General features: G+C 38.2%; 2 protein-coding genes across 4 annotated transcripts in view; one reads left to right on the top strand and one right to left on the bottom strand.

Moving 5' to 3' along the window:
* The first annotated feature begins 2,105 nt into the window (after nucleotides 1–2,105).
* babam1 (BRISC and BRCA1 A complex member 1) lies at nucleotides 2,106–18,829 on the top strand. Of its 3 annotated transcripts, none has more exons than XM_061883508.1 (9): nucleotides 2,106–2,172; nucleotides 3,905–4,338; nucleotides 6,010–6,068; nucleotides 6,141–6,261; nucleotides 6,340–6,418; nucleotides 6,486–6,510; nucleotides 6,587–6,716; nucleotides 11,682–11,768; nucleotides 18,134–18,829. In XM_061883508.1, exons 2-9 carry the CDS (start codon nucleotides 3,919–3,921, stop codon nucleotides 18,332–18,334), a joined length of 1,122 nt encoding a protein of 373 aa, XP_061739492.1. In that variant the 5' UTR covers nucleotides 2,106–2,172; nucleotides 3,905–3,918; the 3' UTR covers nucleotides 18,335–18,829. The 3 variants fall into 3 exon arrangements, with proteins under 3 accessions (XP_061739492.1, XP_061739490.1, XP_061739493.1); XM_061883506.1 differs by having other exon boundaries at nucleotides 2,112–2,248; XM_061883509.1 differs by having other exon boundaries at nucleotides 2,122–2,176.
* The window catches only part of gtpbp3 (GTP binding protein 3, mitochondrial), a 76,996-nt gene continuing 61,716 nt past the window's right edge, over nucleotides 3,600–18,879 (bottom strand). The window contains exon 12 of the mRNA XM_061883503.1: nucleotides 3,600–6,803. The gene's annotated coding sequence lies outside the window, so the exon portion shown is untranslated. The remainder of the gene's footprint in view (nucleotides 6,804–18,879) is intronic.

Below are 18,879 nucleotides of genomic sequence, written 5' to 3'. Positions count from 1 at the left end.
CAATGAGAAACCTTGGAGGGGACCGCAGATGTGGGAAACAACACCCCCCCAAACCCCAGGCGACTGGACGTCGAGTGGATCTAGCATAATATTGTGAGAGTCCAGTCCATAAAGGATCCAAGATAATAGTGAGAGTCCAGTCCATAGTGGGGCCAGCATGAGATCATCTTTTGGGGAGACAGGTTAGCAGCGCAGATAAGTCCCCAACTGATGCACAGATGAGTGCTCCACCCTGAGTCCGGACTTTGGACAGCTAGCACGTCATCTGTGGTCACAGAATCTGTGCCCCCCCCCCAGAGCAGAAAAGAAACGGCAGATCAACTGGTCTAAAAGGGGGGTCTATTTAAAGGCTAGAGTACACAAATGATCGAGTTTGAAGGCCTACTGAAATGAGATTTTCTTATTTAAATGGGGATAGCAGGTCCATTCTATGTGTCATACTTGATCATTTCGCGATATTCCCATATTTTTGCTGAAGGATTTAGTAGAGGACATCGACGATAAAGTTCGCAACTTTCGCTATTCAAGAGCCTTGCCTCTACCGGAAGTAGCAGACGATGTGCGCGTGACGTCACTGGTGTGAGGGCTCCTCACATTGTTTATAATGTGAGCCTCCAGCAGCAAAAGCTATTCGGACCGAGAAAGCGACAATTTCCCCATTAATTTGAGCGAGGATGAAAGATTCGTGGATGAGGAAAGTTAGAGTGAAGCACACACAAAAAAAGCGACAGCACCAGGCGGCGGCAGTGGGACCGTTTCAGATGTAATTAGACACATTTCCTAGGATAATTCTGGAAGATCCCTTTTCTGCTTATTGTTTTAATAGTGTTTTAGTGTGATTGTAAAGTCATACCTGAAAGTCGGATGGCTGCGGTGAACGCCATTGTCTCTCAGAGAAGCCAATGAGGAGCCAAGATCACAGCTTCCTTTTGGAGCTGCAGGATGAGGTTGCGTAATCCACTGAAGTCTCCCGTAAGAGCCGACTTAATATCACAATTTTCCCATTCATAAACTTGCTGGTTGACGTAGAGAAACATGTTCGCTTGACGGCTCTGTGTTAAAGCTTCACAACAAACAAAGAAACACAGGCTGTGTTTCGGTGCTAAAGGCAGCTGCAATCCACCGCTTTCCACCAACAGCATTATTCTTTATAGTCTCCATTATTAATTGAACAAATTGCAAAAGATTCAGCAACACAGATGTCCAAATTACTGTGTAATTATACGATGAAAAGAGACGACTTTTAGCCATGTGTGGTGCTGGGCTAATATGTCCCCTTCAACCCGAGACGTCACAAACACGCGTCATCATTCCGCGACGTTTTCAACAAGAAACGCTGCGGGAAATTTAAAATTGTAATTTAGTAAACTAAACCGGCCGTATTGGCATCTGTTGCAATGTTAATATTTCGTCATTGATATATAATCTATCAAAGATGGGACTTTAATGCTTCTACTGAGGTAGCATCTCTAACTGTTACCGGGAGGGGATTCCAGAGTACTGGATCCCTAATAGAAAACGCTCTATAACCCGCAGACTTTTTTTGGGCTCTGGGAATTACTAATAAGCTGGAGTTCTTTGAACGCAGATTTTTCTTGCTGGGACATATAGTACAATACAATCAGCAAGATAGGATGGAGCTAGACCGTTTAGTGTTTTATACGTAAGTAGTAAAACCTTAAAGTCACATCTTAAGTGCACAGGAAGCCAGCAGTGCAGGTGAGCCAGTATAGGCGTAATATGATCAAACTTCCTTGTATATACGACATTGAAATGACTATTATTTTGTTCTCAAACATAACCATATACTGTAATGACTATAATGTCAATGTTATATTACTATGACACTGAAATGACTTTCATTCTCAAACAATGTATTGTAGCGGGAAAAAACAGTGAATGTTGACAGCCAATAAAGACAAAGAAAGCAGTTATACGTTCATTGTCTGTTCGCTGAAAAACAATTATTTCTGGCATGGAAGTCAAAGCAAACATTAGCTGTTGACAATGAAATGACTATTACATATCATTTCAAACACTGTACTGCTGAAGGAAGAAACCGTAAAGTTTGACCGTCGACAAAATAAAAATAAAAAACTAAAAATACATAACCCACAATGCTTTGCGCTGTGGCTTCATTTCTGGTACGGAAGTCATAACAAAGACTTGCTCGTAGGTAATTTTATTTGGCAACTTTCAATGAGTTTTACCATTTATAAATCCTAAAACCCGCTCATCCTTAAATCAGGTACGTTTACGCATTATTTTATTAGAAATAATTATTTGTGTTTTAAAATGCCAAGCCAGTTTAGTTAATGCTAACTGCTAAGTTTGCTCATCTATTTAAGGCGAGAGCTTCCTTGGGTGCTTTTTCTGTTTTTAAACGGTTCAAGTACCAAAGCGGCCTAATAGTATTTGTTTAATTAATGGTATTATTCGGAACAAAGACCTGCTTATATATGTATTTTGGTTAATATAATTAAGCAAACATTAGAAACAGCTGTGTAGTTTCACGCAACTCCAACAGCAGTGCTAATCACATTGACATGTACCCTAAACATAATGAACAGCTCTCTGACACTTTGTCATTCATAATCGAGCGTTGTATCTTCGTAAACGTAGATTAAATAAAATACAAATCTCTGCTTGATTTCATTAGTTTATGTCCTCTGAGTTGTATCAGTCAGTCATTCCATCCATCCATCCATCTTCTTTCGCTTATCCAAAGTCGGGTCGCGGGGGCAGCAGCCTATGCAGGGAAGCCCAGACTTCCCTCTCCCCAGCCACTTCGTCTAGCTCTTCCCGGGGGATCCCGAGGCGTTCCCTGGCCAGCCGGGAGACATAGTCTTCCCAACGTGTCCTGGGTCTTCCCCGTGGCCTCCTACCAGTTGGACGTGCCCTAAGGCGTTCGGGTGGCATCCTGACCAGATGCCCGAACCACCTCATCTGGCTCTTCTCGATGTGGAGGAGCTGCGGCCTTACTTTGAGTTCCTCCCGGATGACAGAGCTTCTCACCCTATCTCTAAGGGAGAGCCCTGCCACACGGCGGAGGAAACTCATTTTGGCTGCTTGTACCCGTCATCTTATCCTTTTGGTCATTTCATCAACCTTCATTTTTGAAATATTTTTCGTCAGCTATAGCTGGATCAAAGCTCATAAATACAGGGCATAAAACAATAGCAGAATAAATATAATGAAACAAAATAATATATTATCAAGTACAAGTTTAAAAAAAGTTTCACCGTAAGCACAATAAATGGGTCTTAAATTTAGTCTTGATGAAAAGTACATCAGTTATGATCCGTATTTGGGCTGGACAAAAAAGACAATAGCACATAACACATAATAAAACAATACAAATTTAAGTAGAACTTCATTACCGTGTCTTAAGTACTAAATGCAGCCTGGAATACATGGGTCTTAAATGTAGTCCGAAAAAAATGTAAATTTGTGATGGTCCATATTTTAACTAAGTACTCCAAAGTTTGGGACCAGCTACGGAGTAAAACTGCCTTTTTAATACAACAAAGGTTTAAAATCAACTCTAAAACAGACTGAAAGCCAGTGCAGAATTGGAGTGATGTGGCTTTGTCGTCGAGTGTCAAAGTAAAAATGTATTTATTTTTATTGTGATTACTTATAGAGTATACTGTGAAGACATTGAGAACAGGAAGTGAACAAAAGTTTTAGCAACTGTTATATAAAAGAAAAGGGGGAGGATTAAATAAGCTCTGGTTCTTCCTACTCCTTTTCGAACATGTTGGAAAGAGAAACTGGAAATTATGTATCATGTTGTATGCTTGCACGTTCGAAATAAACTCAAACTCAAAAAAGGGATCAGAAATTCCCCCTGTATGGTGGAAGTATTCGCCCATCTAAAGTTATTTCCCATCCACTCTCTCAGCTGCCTGTGTATCCATGGAGACCCCTGAGCCTGGCCCAGCAGATGGAGAGGAGCGCTCGGTGGAGCTGCGACCACGAACCCGCTCCAACCCTGAAGGTGCCGAGGACCGTCGTAGCAGCACCGGTAGTCTTGGAGGTGGAGGCAACCCCAACCTATCACAACCAGCTGTCGGCAGCCGCGTCGAGGGCGAAGGCGAGGCCTCGACCAGCGACAGTCCTTCGACTTCCACCACGACCAGCATCTCCACAGCTGTGGCTCAGACTGTGACCCCTGTGGCTGCTACTGCTGCTGTCACACCAATGCAGCTTGCTGCTGCTGCTGCCGCCAAGGAGCGTCCCAAGCCCACACAACAGCTGCCTCCACTGTCAACCCCTCTACCTCCACCAGCAGAGTACCAAATACGAGTTCCTCGGGTCAACTGTCCAGAGAAAGTGGTAGGCTCAGTGTTATTTCACATACCAACTTCATTTTATGATGGTCGGTAGTTAATGTATTCCACAACACAGCAGCAGCAGAATCGGTGTTGTAATACTGTCCGCATTAAAAGCAGAATGGGAAGTATAACAGCATCTGAGCAGTAAAACCAAGATTATAAAGCACATGCTGAGTGCTTCTGGATGCTGACCTCATGATCCTATGCAGTTCCTTGTGGATACCATATATTATTTTCCTTTCAGTAAGTCTTTGCTGTATTTTGACCATAAAAGTTGTGTTATTCCATTACTCTGGTTTTTTCTTCATGTTTAATTTTTACTTTTCAATGTCCAATTCAGGTGTATGATGGATAAACTGGCAGTTATTCACATTTCTTTAAAGCTGAACAGGACATTCATTTTTCAGGGAGCTTAAAACATTTCAATTTTTTTTTTTTGATTACTTTTTTTGCTCAAATTGCTCAATCAACCTCAGCCTTAAACATAAATACCAATTATGTCATGTTTATTTATTTAAAATAAAAAATTTAATCCTTTGAAGGCATTTTGATCAAATGATATCATTGTTCAATTACAGTCATCCCTCGTTTATCGCTGTTGTTTGGTTCAGGACACGACCGTGACAAATGAAATAAGTAAATAATCATTCAATATAAATGTATTATTTTCATAGTTAGGGCATGAAAAACCTGTCCATGAAATTCCAAATAAGTTTTTATTATTATTATGAAAGCCATCTATCTAGACATGAAATAACACCCTTTACAATGGGTATACAAACAGTCGATCCACATCCTAATCACGATTCTTATTCATCTCCATTATAAATGTATTCATATCGATTACATTTTTTCATTTTTATGCAACTCTAAGGAGCTTTTTTAACCTGTAACCTGGTTTGAAAAAGTTTCATTATACTGTATTTAATATACCAAATAATAAATTGCGAGAATTGGTTTAAATCAAAATCGTGTTGAATCAAAAGTCGAATCGTCACAATAGGAATCAGAGTCCGATCGAATCGTTCGATGCCCATAGATTTGACCTTTTATCCACATTTACTCTTTTAATCTAATATAGTAATGCTGCTGGGGCTGACCCAATCAGTGTCCACAGTACTGAACAGCTCGCTCTGATTGTTTTTTTCTCCTCTAGTGGCCAGTATTACTGTAGTATTGATATTTTCAGGTAATTTGGTCACTTTTAAGTTTGATAAGACTTAATTTTGAGACAAAAATTTTTTACAATATGCTTTAAAAATAAATAAATATCCCCAAAAATCTGCAATGTGGGGATTCATAATATTTAAAGCGCAATGTTACAAAGAATGACTAGTATACATTTGCATAACAGGGGTTATTTTACTCCTTTTAACTCGAGACATCTGGTCAAAATAAAATCAAAGAAGATTACTTGTTTGATATTTTTGTTTTGGACTGAAGTTTATTGAAAAAATTTGAGCAAAAAAAACCAAATGAATCCAAAATGTTTTTATGCCTTTCAAAACCTAAGGTCTTTTATGTCCCGTTTGACTTTGAAGAATATTCAAATTAAATGTTTCCAGAGAGTTAAACATAGATGTGATAATTGAAGCGTTCACAGATGCTTAATATCCTAAAGTTTCGGACATTCCAACCCTCACATCCACAACATGTCTGTTCCCTGTAATAGATCATCTGCTTGGACCTTTCAGAGGAGATGTGTTTATCAAAGCTAGAGTCTTTCAATGGGTAAGCTCCTTATACAGCTCATCTCCCTAATTCTAGTGAAAATGTAATTACAATATGTGTCTTCCTCTAAAGGACCAAAACAAATGCTCTGAACATTTCCCAGAAGATGATTGAGATGTTTGTGAGAACTAAGCACAAGATTGACAAGCGACATGAGTTTGCTCTGGTGGTGGTCAATGACGACGCTCTGTGGGTAAGTGATGGACACCTTGGCGCAACAGTAGTTATGTAATTTGTCTTCACGGAATGTTCTACTCTACATTTGTCTCAGCTGTCAGGCTTTACTTCTGACCCCCGCGAGCTGTGCAGCTGTCTATACGACCTGGAGACCAACGTGTGCGAGACTTTCAGTATCCTTTCATTCATAGTCCATTCATACTTGTAAAATGTTGTTTTTTAGCCTTAACTGTCTTGCAGGTCTTGAAGATCTTCTCAATGTTATGTACGTACTTTGACCACCACTGCTTTGCCTAAGGTGTTCTATATGAAGGTGATTAAGTAAGATGTCTGTTTTACAGTCGTCAGAAGATTGAGTTGCCATCGATGGAGAACATTCAGACCGTGCCGCCTCCTTACGTGGTGCGGACTGTGCTTATCTACAGCCGCCATGCTGGGCAGCTACAACTCAACCCCTCTGAGGCCGTCAGTGTAAGTTCTACTTACCTGCTTTTTGCTTTTAGCTGGCTGTCAGGTGTCCAAAATGCGCTTTTTTTGTAGAAATAGCATATGAAGAAACTGGAAAAAATTCATCAAAAAGTCACATTATTGCACACACTGTAGATCTCAATTTTAAAACCAGTTGAATTGCAATAATTCACATTTTACACTGTCTGATCTCAAGACGCTTGTCGGTAGAGTTTTAAAATGCTAAAAGAAGAAATGGGAGTGAGACAAACATTTTAAGTTATCAATTTAATGAGATTTCTCATTATATCACACTTTACTTAAGGAAGCCCAGTTCTAATTTAGAGAAATTAATATGATGAAGTATTTCCTCGTCGTGGCCGGTTGACAGTCTAAGCAATGATGCTTGGAGGAACCTCCAGGCTACCGGTGAGTATTGTAATCTAGAGTAGAACATACTCAAGGCTACTGTATTGAGTGAAATTAGTGTAAAGGTGACTTTATGTGTGTTATTTCATGTCTAGAGGGCTGTAATTATTTTTTTAAATGTATTTAGAAGTTTCAAAGTTTTTGTATGCTCTAAATATAAAAATATTTGATTCATTAATAATTATCCCACTTGGTGGAAATCCTACCGGACTGCCTATCCTTACCTATCCTATCTTATTGCAAACAAACCTTAAACTTGAATAGGCTGTTCATCAGCCGACCAAAAGTTTAAAATCACCGCCTTTTTAAAAGCCAAAATGGTAATTCAATGTCATTATCAATGTCATATATTCACACTATTATACTCTCTTGATGGCATAGGTAAAAAAAAAAAATCCTCTCTTTGAACAAGGTTGTTAATTTGCATAAACAAGACTTCTTGCAGTGTACCATTGCAGCTATGGTCGGACACAGTAAGAAAGTAATTTTACATTTCTTAAAAAAATCCTGAGTTATGGAACAAAAAAGTCAAGCGGTGCACCTCAAATAAGTTCACCTGAAGTAAGTCGGAGGATCCAATTGGCTGTTCATTAAGACACGAAGGGATACAGCTATCGATTATTTTATTAATGGAGTAATTTATCAATTACTACCATAAATCGAGTTATCGCATAAAGCACTTAATAGAATCAACTTGTTTTTTAGGGTTAAAAACCAAAAAAGATTTTCTGCTTGCCATAAATGTAAATATGTTTTTCTAATAAATGCACATCATCGACATTGAAGTTGCACTTTTACCATGTGTGCACTAATAAAAATGTAATTAAAAAAAATTATCTGCTATTTGCCGTCACACAATGGCCCTGTATACCACCGCTCTGGTGTGCTCTATTGCAGCGGCCGCACGGAAACTTAAGTCCACGTATATAAAGTTCTGGGCACTCCATTCAATCTGGATGTTCAATTTTTATTAGTTACTCCACAAGTTTTCAGATTTGCCTAGCCACATCATTTTACATGGTCCATAATTGCCTGGAAATAATAATGTTTTTTTTTCCTACTAAATGCACATCATCAACATTGAAAATGCACTTTTAACACGTGTGCACTAATTAAAATGTATTTTTTTTTTTTAAATCTGCTATTTGCCGTCACACAATGGCCCACGTACACCACCGCTCTCGTGTGCTCTATTGCAGCGGCCGCACGGAAACTAAGTACACGTATATAAAGTTCCGGGCACTCCATTCAATCCGGATGTTAAATTTTTATTAGTTACGCCACAGGTGTCCAGATCTGCCTAGCCACATCATTTTACATGGCCCATGATTGCCTGGAAATACAGGTGCTGGTCATATTATTAGAATATCATGAAAAAGTTGATTTATTTCATTAATTCCATTTAGAAAGTCAAACTTGTAGAATGTATACATTCATTCCAAACAGACTGATACATTTCAAGTATTTTTGGCCAAAAAGGAGATGATTATAGCTGACAACCAATGAAAACCCTAAATTCAACATCTCATAAAATTAAAATATGGTGAAAAGGTCAGATATTGAAGACACCTGGTGCCACACTCTAATTAGCTAACTAACTCAAAACATCTGGAAAAGCCTTTGAATGGTCTCTCGTTTTGATTCTGTATGACACACAATCAAGGGGAAGACTGCTGACTTGACAACTGTCCAAAAGATATACTTTAAAGAAGGAGGGCAAGACACATAAGGTCATTGCCAAAGAGGTTGGATGTTCCCAGAGCTCTGTGTCCAAGCACATTAATAGAGAGGCGAAGGGAAGATAAAGATGTGGTAGAAAAAAGTGTACAAGCAAGAGGGATAACCGTGCCCTGGAGAGGATTGTCAAACAAAACCGATTCAAAAATGTGGGGGAGATCCACAAAGAGTGGACTGCAGCTGGAGTCAGTGCTTCAAGAACCACCACGCACCGACGTATGGGAGATACGTAAAGTCACTCTTGAATAAGAGACAACGTCAAAAGCGTCTCGCCTGGGCTCAAGACAAAAAGGACTGGACTGCTGCTGAGTGGTCCAAAGTTATGTTTTCAGATGAGTCCAAAGTTATGTTTTCAGATGAAAGTACATTTTGTATCTCCTTTGGAAATCAAGGTCCCAAAGTCTGGAGGAAGACAGGAGAGGCACAGAATCCACGCTGCCTGAAGTCCAGTGTCAAATTTCCACAATCGGTAATGGTCTGGGGTGCCATGTCATCTACTGGTGTTGGTCCACTGTGTTTCCTGAGGTTTAAGGTCAATGCAGCAGTCTACCAGGAAGTTTTAGAACACTTTATGCTGCCTGCCGCGGACCAATTTTATGGAGGTGAAGATTGCATTTTCCAACATGACTTGGCACCTGCACACAGTGCCAAATCTACCAGTACCTGGTTTAAGGACCACGGTATCCCTTTTCTTGATTGGCCTGCAAACTCACCTGACCTTAACCCCATAGAAAATGGGGGTACCTATGGGGTATTGTGAAGCGGAAGATGCGAGATGCCAGACCCAACAATGCTGAAGAGCTAAAGGCCACTATTAAAGCAACCTGGGCTCTCATAAAACCTGAGGAGTGCAACAGACTGGTCGATTCCATGCCACGCCGTATTGCTGCAGCAATTCAGGCAAAAGGAGCTGCAACTAAGTATTGATTGCCGTACATGCTGAAACTTTCCATGTTCATACTTTTCAGTTGGCCCACATTTCAAAAAAATATTTTTTGATACTAGTCGTGACTATCCATCCATCCATCCATTTCTGCCGCTTATTCCCTTTTGGGGTCGCGGGGGGCGCTGGCGCCTATCTCAGCTACAATTGGGCGGAAGGCGGGGTACACCCTGGACAAGTCGCCACCTCATCGCAGGGCCAACACAGATAGACAGACAACATTCACACTCACATTCACACAGTCGTAACTAATATTCAAATTTTCTGAGATACTGAATTTGGGATTTTCAGTAATTGTCAGTAGTAATCATCAACATTTAAAGAAATAAACATTTCAAATATATCACTACGTGTGTAATGAATTGATATAATATGTAAGTTTCACGTTCTGAATATAATTACTGAAATAAATCAACGTTTTCATGATATTCTAATAATATGAACAGCACCTGTAATATGCATCCATAAAGTACTTCATCTTTCTCTAGCTATCTCCATTTTGACAAAAAACAATACATGTAATGAATGCAGTTGCATATATTTGAAACTGTATTATCCAAAAATAAAACAAATATCATATATTCACAAAAATAATTTTGTTAAAATAAAATACATATTTAAATACCTGCTTGACTTATGATTTTGTAGCAAATTATCCATCAAATTAGACACTGTTTTTATGTTAAAGAACCTGTGATATTGTTGTTTCTTTTTACATTAATACACTTCGAAAAAAACTGAATTTTTTATGATAAAAAAAGTGGCAGCTCAGTAACCCAAATTTTACTGTAAAAACAGCAACACCGTTCTTCCATTTATATTTCATGGGAACATTTTGGCGTTTTAGCTGCCAGTTTTATATTGCAAAATCAACAGAAGTAGCTATTGCATAAAGTAGTGGTTCTAAAACTTTTTTCACCAAGTACCACCTCAGAAAACACTTGACTCTCCAATAATGACCGACATTAACATACACAAGGGTAGTAGGCCTAAGTACTCATTAAAACCAAGGCAGATGTTTTATTTAACAAGTGTATTTAATATTATTGGCCACTGTAACATTACACCTAGTTTGAACAGAAGACTGTTTGAATATAGGAAAATCAAACATTGTACTTTAATCAAGTGATTATTTGGCATACCACTAGATGGAGCCTACTTACCACTTGTGGTACATGTACCATAGTTTGGAAATCTCTGGCATAGGGAAATGTGTAACAATATCATGAGGTGAAACCTTATACATATATATTTATATATTATTCACTTTTACAAGCAGCCCTCTGAGGACTGCCATTTTTATGACGTGGCCCTTAATGAAAACAAGTTTCACACCCCCGAGTTACACTCAGTAAACAATTAATCGAAGCAACAAAATATAAATCAAAGCTATTTAATAATCAAATTAATAGTTACTAATTCATATAGTTTATCAGTTAAATGATATGTGGTCCTACACCCATTTCTTATTTTTGCATTTTGAAGCTTTACTTAAAACCTTTCTAAAATCCAACAGCGCAAAATATAAATTCTTGTAATTTTTCAACAAGTCTTAAAATTTTGATCAAGAGTGTGAAGGGTTGTTTTTTTTCCAAATCCTTTTCACAAAATGTATGCATATGTATATATGTATATATATATATATATATATATATATATATATATATATTTAATAAAAGCAGCCCCCTACATCTTTTTTTGTCTCAGTATGCAGACCTAGGTGGAGAAAGACACCCCTGCTTTAAGCTAACTAACTAGGAACAACACTTTAGGCAAGAATACCTTTTTTGTTGTGTCCTTGTGTAGTTGTTCAGGTAGCCTAGTCTGTAGTCTAACATCTGACGCACTTCAACATGTATCTTTTATTTCTTGGCCTTCAGAAGATGCTCCAGTCTCCCTATTTTTTCTTCGACGTGGTCTACCTACACAATGGGGCAGAAGACCAGGGGGAGGAAACCAGCTGGCGGGTGAGTAGATCTTTTAAGTACTTTTTTATTTTTCTATAAAAAAATGTATTCATCATACTAATTAGGATCTGAGAGCAAGACATCAATGCTCTCTGGTATATTGTGATGCATGCACCATATCATTTTAAGGGAATGTTGCTCCCTTAAGATGAGGGTGGTGCCTTGTTCAAGGGCATCTCGACAGTAGTTAGGATTGGAAGCAGACTGTACAACAATTAGTTGCAATGTCATTTTGTCAGTAATGACACCAAACTGTAGTCTTCACCGAATTCTGTACTTTTATAGGTACCAACTAATGTCTGTTAGCACTACCAAGTACCGATTAATTCATTCCATTCAATCAAACGGTGCCGTATTTCAATACATTTGTTGCATGCGTTTGATGACTTGCACTGGGAAACAAGCAGTCAAGCACTCAGAGCAGACTCAGCCAGACTGGCTCTCTGTAATGTTACAACTTTCATGCTAACAAAGCAAGAAGAAGTGCTCAAAAGTAAAGTAAGTCTCCACTTTTCAATAATTGCTAGGTTGATGCTAATTTACATAGGATTTGCCATAAACATGCTACTGTTTTTGCATTAGCAATTTTACATGGAGATTTTAACAGTTTCAAATTTGGTAATGAAAAATACATCTAAGATGCAATTTACAATCAAACAGCTTGTGTGTAATAAAAACAAAGCGTACAGTTTAAACCTAATGTCGGTCTCTACAACAGAAAAGACTCTTGAATTGAACTTAATGCCAAAGATTACTTCCTGGTGAAGGCAACACACTGTAGTCCAGAGTCATGTATGGATTAGAGCAGTGGTTCTCAAATGGGGGTACGCGTACCCCTGGGGGTACTTGAATGTATGCCAAGAGGTACGTGACATTTTTTTAAAATAGCAACAATTCAAATATCTTTTATAAATATATTTTTTGAATAATACTTCAACAAAATACGAATTTAAGTTCATGAACTGTGAAAAGAAAAATACAACAATGCAATATTCAGTGTTGACAGCTAGATTTTTTGTGGACATGTTTCTATAAATATTGATGTTAAAGATTTCTTTTTTTGTGGAGAAATGTTAAGAATTAAGTTCATGACTCTAGATGGATCTCTATTACAATTCCCAAAGAGGGCAATTTAAGTTGAGGATTACTTCTATGTGTAGAAATCTTTATTTATAATTGAATCACTTGTTTATTTTTCAACAAGTTTTTAGTTACTTTTATATCTTTTTTTCCAAATAGTTCAAGAAAGAACACTACAATTGAGCAATATTTTGCACTGTTATACAATTTAATAAATCAGAAACTGATGACATAGTGCTGTATTTTACTTCTTTATCTGTTTTTTTCAACCAAAAATGCTTTGTTCTGATTAGGGGGTACTTGAATTAAAAAAATGTTCACTTGGGGTACCACACTGAAAAAAGGTTGAGAACCACTGGATTAGAGTATGGACACCTAAATCACAGGGCCCATGTTGCACATTAATGATGTGTGCAGCTGTGCCAGGATGCATGCAATTCTGTTGGAAAAAAACAGAAATAAAAAAAAATAAACCAAAATAATAAGTGTAGGAATAGTTGTAAACATACTCCCATCTCATAAACTTACAATAAAACATACTTTCATTTAATCAAAGTGTAATTCTGGGGAATTATGCGGCCGTGTTTGATGCACCGCGCAGTATATATTCATGCAGTGTTTAGTGACAAGCAAGCTGTTTAACACCCTCCCGAAGGCGCAATAAAGGTAGAAAAATACACAGAACAAAGAAAAAAAAAAGTATACCCCCATTATGACTTTTGAGTGAAGAATGTGGCTGCCTCCAATGTATTGCTTGTAACCACTGCGCTAGGTCTGTGCTTTTACTTGTTTTTTTAAATATTCTGCTTTTTACTGCAATATGTATTAGTTTACTTTGGATTCTTGGCAACACATGCAAAAAAGGTTCAATGTTAAAACAACGATTTGTCAGGCAAAGTGTATTAATTTACTGTTACGGCGAGTCAGATATACTAGGTTTCCCATGTGAATGTATACATGCTCACCCTGCACAAAGATACTGTTCATTCGTTCATGCCATCCAGCCCTCCAAGCTAATCTTTATATTGCATAATTTTCTTCGACGTGATGCAAATACTTCCCGCATTTTTGGCGAGTGGAGCGTCACCATCCTGCGCAAGAGTGCATGTTTACACGGCAAACATTCTTCAATTAAAATAAATGTTTGAGTAAGTGCGGTATCGCTAAGCAACGGCTCCAAACTGGTGTGGAACAGGGCGCGTGAGGGGCTTTTGACCTATCAGGAGACCGTCTGAAACTGAGTTGTCCATACTAGTCTATACAATACTGTCATCTAATGTGTTGGAGTTGCAACTGCATGCACATGTCTACTCTACAATACATTACAGTACAGCACTTACAAAAGTGTCAGAAAACAAGATAACTGGACACAGTACATCTCAGTGTTAAATGTTCCATAAAAAGTGAATTTTTTTAAACAATTAACATTTTATTAACACATTTGGGTACTCCGGCTTCCTCCCACTTCCAAAGACATGCACCTGGGGATAGGTTGACTGGCAACACTAAATTGGCCCTAGTGTGTGAATGTCAGTGTGAATATTGTCTGTCTATCTGTGTTGGCCCTGCAATGAAGTAGCGACTTGTCCAGTGTGTACACCACCTTCCGCATGATTGTAGCTGAGATAGGCACCTGCGCCCCCCACGACCCCAAAGGGAATAAGCGGTAGAAAATGGATGTATGGATGGATGGATGGATGGATGGATTTGAACACACAAAAGTAGTGAAAATTAGTACCACAAAGCCGTACCAATTCCTAGTACCTGGCAGAGGTGGGTAGAGTACCCAGAAATTGTACTCAAGTAAGAGTACTGTTCCATTATAGATTTATTACTCAAGTAAAAGTAAGTAGTAGTCATCCAAATATTTACTTGAGTAAAAGTAAAAAGTATGTTGTGAAAAAACTACTCAAGTACTGAGTAACTGATGAGTAACCTGTTTGTTTAATGATTACGGCAACAAATAATGCACAAAAACATAAAAATCGCAATAAGCAAATTCATAGCCAGGAATATCTCTTAAGCAACTAAAACAATAATATATATTAAATAATAATACATATTATTATATATTAAATAATAATACGGGCTTCACGGTGGAAGAGGGGTTAGTGCGTCTGCCTCACAATACGAAGGTCCTGCAGTCCTGGGTTCACATCCAGGCTCGGGATCTTTCTGTGTGGAGTTTGCATGTTCTCCCCGTGAATGCGTGGGTTCCCTCCGGGTACTCCGGCTTCCTCCCACTTCCAAAGACATGCACCTGGGAATAGGTTGATTGGCAACACTAAATTGGCCCTAGTGTGTGAATGTGAGTGTGAATGTTGTCTATCTGTGTTGGCCCTGCGATGAGGTGGCGACTTGTCCAGGGTGTACCCCGCCTTCCGCCCGATTGTAGCTGAGATAGGCGCCAGCGACCCCGAAAGGGAATAAGCGGTAGAAAATGGATGGATGGATGGAAATAATAATACATTAAAATAAAAAAATTAAGGCAAATTGAGCCACAATAACTTAACAGCACCATAGGCTCAGTAGGCATTCATCGATTGATTGATTGAAACTTGTATTAGTAGATTGCACAGTACAGTACATATTCAGTACAATTGACCAGTAAATTATAACACCCCAATAAGTTTTTCAACATTAATCAATTACTTAATAAATGACCAAGTCGAGGTGATCTACCTCATATATACATACACACACATATCATATATATATATATATATATATATATATATATATATAAAGTATATCATTTAGTTATTCATTTTGCCGTTTTTGTTGACATGTTAAATGTGTTTTAATGAATATACATGCATGTTTAACATATAAATTCCTATCTTTCATGAAGACAAGAATTTAAGTTGGTGTATTACCTGATTCTGATGACTTGTATTGATTGGAATCAGACAGTATAGTGCTGATAATGTCCACATTTTCAAATGGAGGAGAAAAAAAGTTCCTCTTTTCTTTCTAATACCAGATGAAAGTCATTGGTTTTTGGCATCTTTTTCGTCCAGCTTCCATATTCGTTTTTATACACTTTACAAGAAATACATTGGCGGCATATGCCAGTAGCATATGCTTGTCTCAAAGATTAAGCCATGCAAGTGCAAGTGCAAACGAGTTTGACTGTGGACTTGCTCGCTTGTTTGCTGTGGCTTTCAGAGACTCTTATTTTGTTAGCGCAGGCGCGATGGAGCGGCACTTTTATTGTGAAGACAAGAACTGTGCGATCAGTCTTTAGGCTTTTGACGGGAAGTACGGTTAAAATAAAAAGTGTCTTTTTTCCTGGATGGATGGATGGAATGGATGATTTAAACTTTTATTAGTAGATTGCACAGTACAGTACATATTCCGCACAATTGACCACTAAATGGTAACACCCCAATAAGTTTTTCAACTTTTTTAGGTCGGATTCGACCTGTGACGGTCACGTGACCGCCTGGTTTTGTTTCAATCAATCAATCAATCAATCAATCAATGTTTATTTATTCATATAGCCCCAAGTCACAAATGTCTCAAAGGACTGCATAAATCATTACGACTATGACATCCTCGGAAGAACCCACAAAAGGGCAAGGAAAACTCACACCCAGTGGGCAGGGAGAATTCACATCCAGTGGGACGCCAGTGACAATGCTGACTATGAGAAACCTTGGAGAGGACCTCAGATGGCCCTAGTGTGTGAATGTCCCTCTAGGGGACCTAAAGCAATGGATGTCGAGCGGATCTAACATGATACTGTGAAAGTTCAATCCATAGTGGCTCCAACACAGCCGCGAGAGTTCAGTTCAAAGCGGATCCAAGACAGCAGCGAGAGTCGCGTCCACAGGTTTGATTCGTCCAAAGTCACCAGTGACTGCATTTGATTGGTGAAACGCAGGCATGCGTAGATCCTACTTTGAATGCGTGTCTGACCAAAATCAAAACAAACAAAGCGTGCATTAACAGATTGATAAAAAAAAGTAGCGAGTAGCGAGCTGATTGTAGATAAATGTAGCGGAGTAAAGGTAGCGTTTCTTCTCTATAAATATACTCAAGTAAAAGTAAAAGTATGTTGCATAAAAACTACTCTTAGAAGTACAATTTATCCCAAAAGTTACTCAAGTAGATGTAACGGAGTAAATGTAGCGCGTTACTACCCACCTTGGTACCTAGGGACCGATTCCTAAGTACCGGGAATTGGTATTGGAGTGATTCAAGTTTGAAAGATACCCCCCTCCCTACTCAGGTTGCATAATACGAACAGTACATAATTTAAAGACAATAAAAAACTAATACGGTCATAATTAAATGTATTGTTGGGATTAGATGTGGGATACATTGTGGTTATATAAGGGTTAGGGTTGAACGATTATGACAAAAATAATGATATTGATTGATATTGAAACCATGATTAATAACACAATTATTAATTAATTTGAAAACATGAGTATTTATTGTACTTCCAAATCTCAATTTTAAATATAATCTAAAATAACAACTGGATATAAATTAGTAACGAATAAACAAAAAGGTAAATCATAATTATAGGAACAACAATGAATTACAATTATTGCAATATATAAAAACTAATTTAGAAAAAAAAACTGTTTTCCATTTACATTTTTTGAACCCTGTTTTACCTTTTTATGCCTATTTTACTACCACAGAGTGTGCTTTTGGTGTCATAGATACTTTTGTATAGAATCAATCATTCAGTGAAAATGTATTTATGCAGCCCTTAATCACAATTGTCTCAAAGGTCTTTAGAAACTCAGGATGACGTCCGCTGTTCTAAACCTACAAATGTCCGTTAATTAAATGCAAACATCCTCATATTTATTAGTGTAATACATCTTTGGATAAGTTTGACCTGTTTTATATGTATGTATCAGTAAGTGCTTTAGGTATATAATGCTGTAAGGTGTTTTTTGAAACCTTCATTTTGGTAAGACTGGCTGGATGTTGCGCACCACGCTAATATTTTGAATGGAGAAGTGTGCTGTTCTGATCTTCATGCTGACGACTTGACGCTCACGCATCCATTTCACTGTTACAGGCTCAGGAATTTGAATGCAAAGTCGTTTTCCTTTTTTTTCTTCCAATTATAATACTTTTATGATTGTAAGAAGCCAAAACTGAAATCCGTCCATCCATCCATTTTCTACTGCTTGTCCCTTTCAATCAAGAATAACATTTGATAAATTGTCCTGCACTACTAAGGGTTCATTACCACTTTTTCCTTTTTTTCCCCATGCTTCCATTCTCCAGCTACTGAACGTAATGTTTTCTATCTCCAGGAGAACTACACGGCTTTCTGCAACCTGGACTCAAAGGGAATGGGTTATCGCTTTGAGGTTTCTCTGAGCGGCCCTGCCATCGAGCTGCACAACTGCATGGCTAAACTTCTGGCTCACCCTCTGCAGAGACCTTTCCAGAGCCATGTGTCCTACAGCCTTTTGGAGGGGGACGAGATGCAGGACGTGGAGGCCACAGTCTAGAACGGGACTTTGTTCTGTTAGGTTCAAACGCACACTGAATATTAATAGACTGGCACTGGGATTGTCCAAAAACACGTAGATTTATCTTATCTTGTAGGTTTTACTCATGACTAAAGACTGGCTAATATTTAAAGAATGACAAAAGCAACAAGATGAGACCACCTCAGTACAAATGTTTGCAAAATCAATCAACAAAGACGTGAACTGGAGCATAAAGTACTGTTGTGTACTTTCTGTGTGGAATATTTTTACGTGGTCATCTGCACCGTTACTAACAATGAAATGGTTTATTTTAGCCATTTTCTACTCCCGCACGAACAAATAAGTGCAACAAATGGATTTGGCACAACCTGTTTGCCCTCATAAACACATTATAACGGGACTAACTGTGAATGTAGTTTGTTGGTAAAACTGTACAGTCGGTTCAAAAACAGTTTTTCAAAAAGGACAAAATGAAGTGACAGAAGAAAGTTTATTTTTCTATTTCTGAACATACTTGTTTGTTTGTTTGTTTTTTTCTCACTTTGAACATTCCTCTCTTCGGC

The sequence above is a fragment of the Nerophis ophidion genome, linkage group LG22 (genome assembly GCF_033978795.1).
Source record: "Nerophis ophidion isolate RoL-2023_Sa linkage group LG22, RoL_Noph_v1.0, whole genome shotgun sequence".
In the NCBI taxonomy this organism is placed as follows: Eukaryota; Metazoa; Chordata; class Actinopteri; order Syngnathiformes; family Syngnathidae; genus Nerophis; species Nerophis ophidion.
This window is presented reverse-complemented; position numbering and strand designations above follow the sequence as displayed.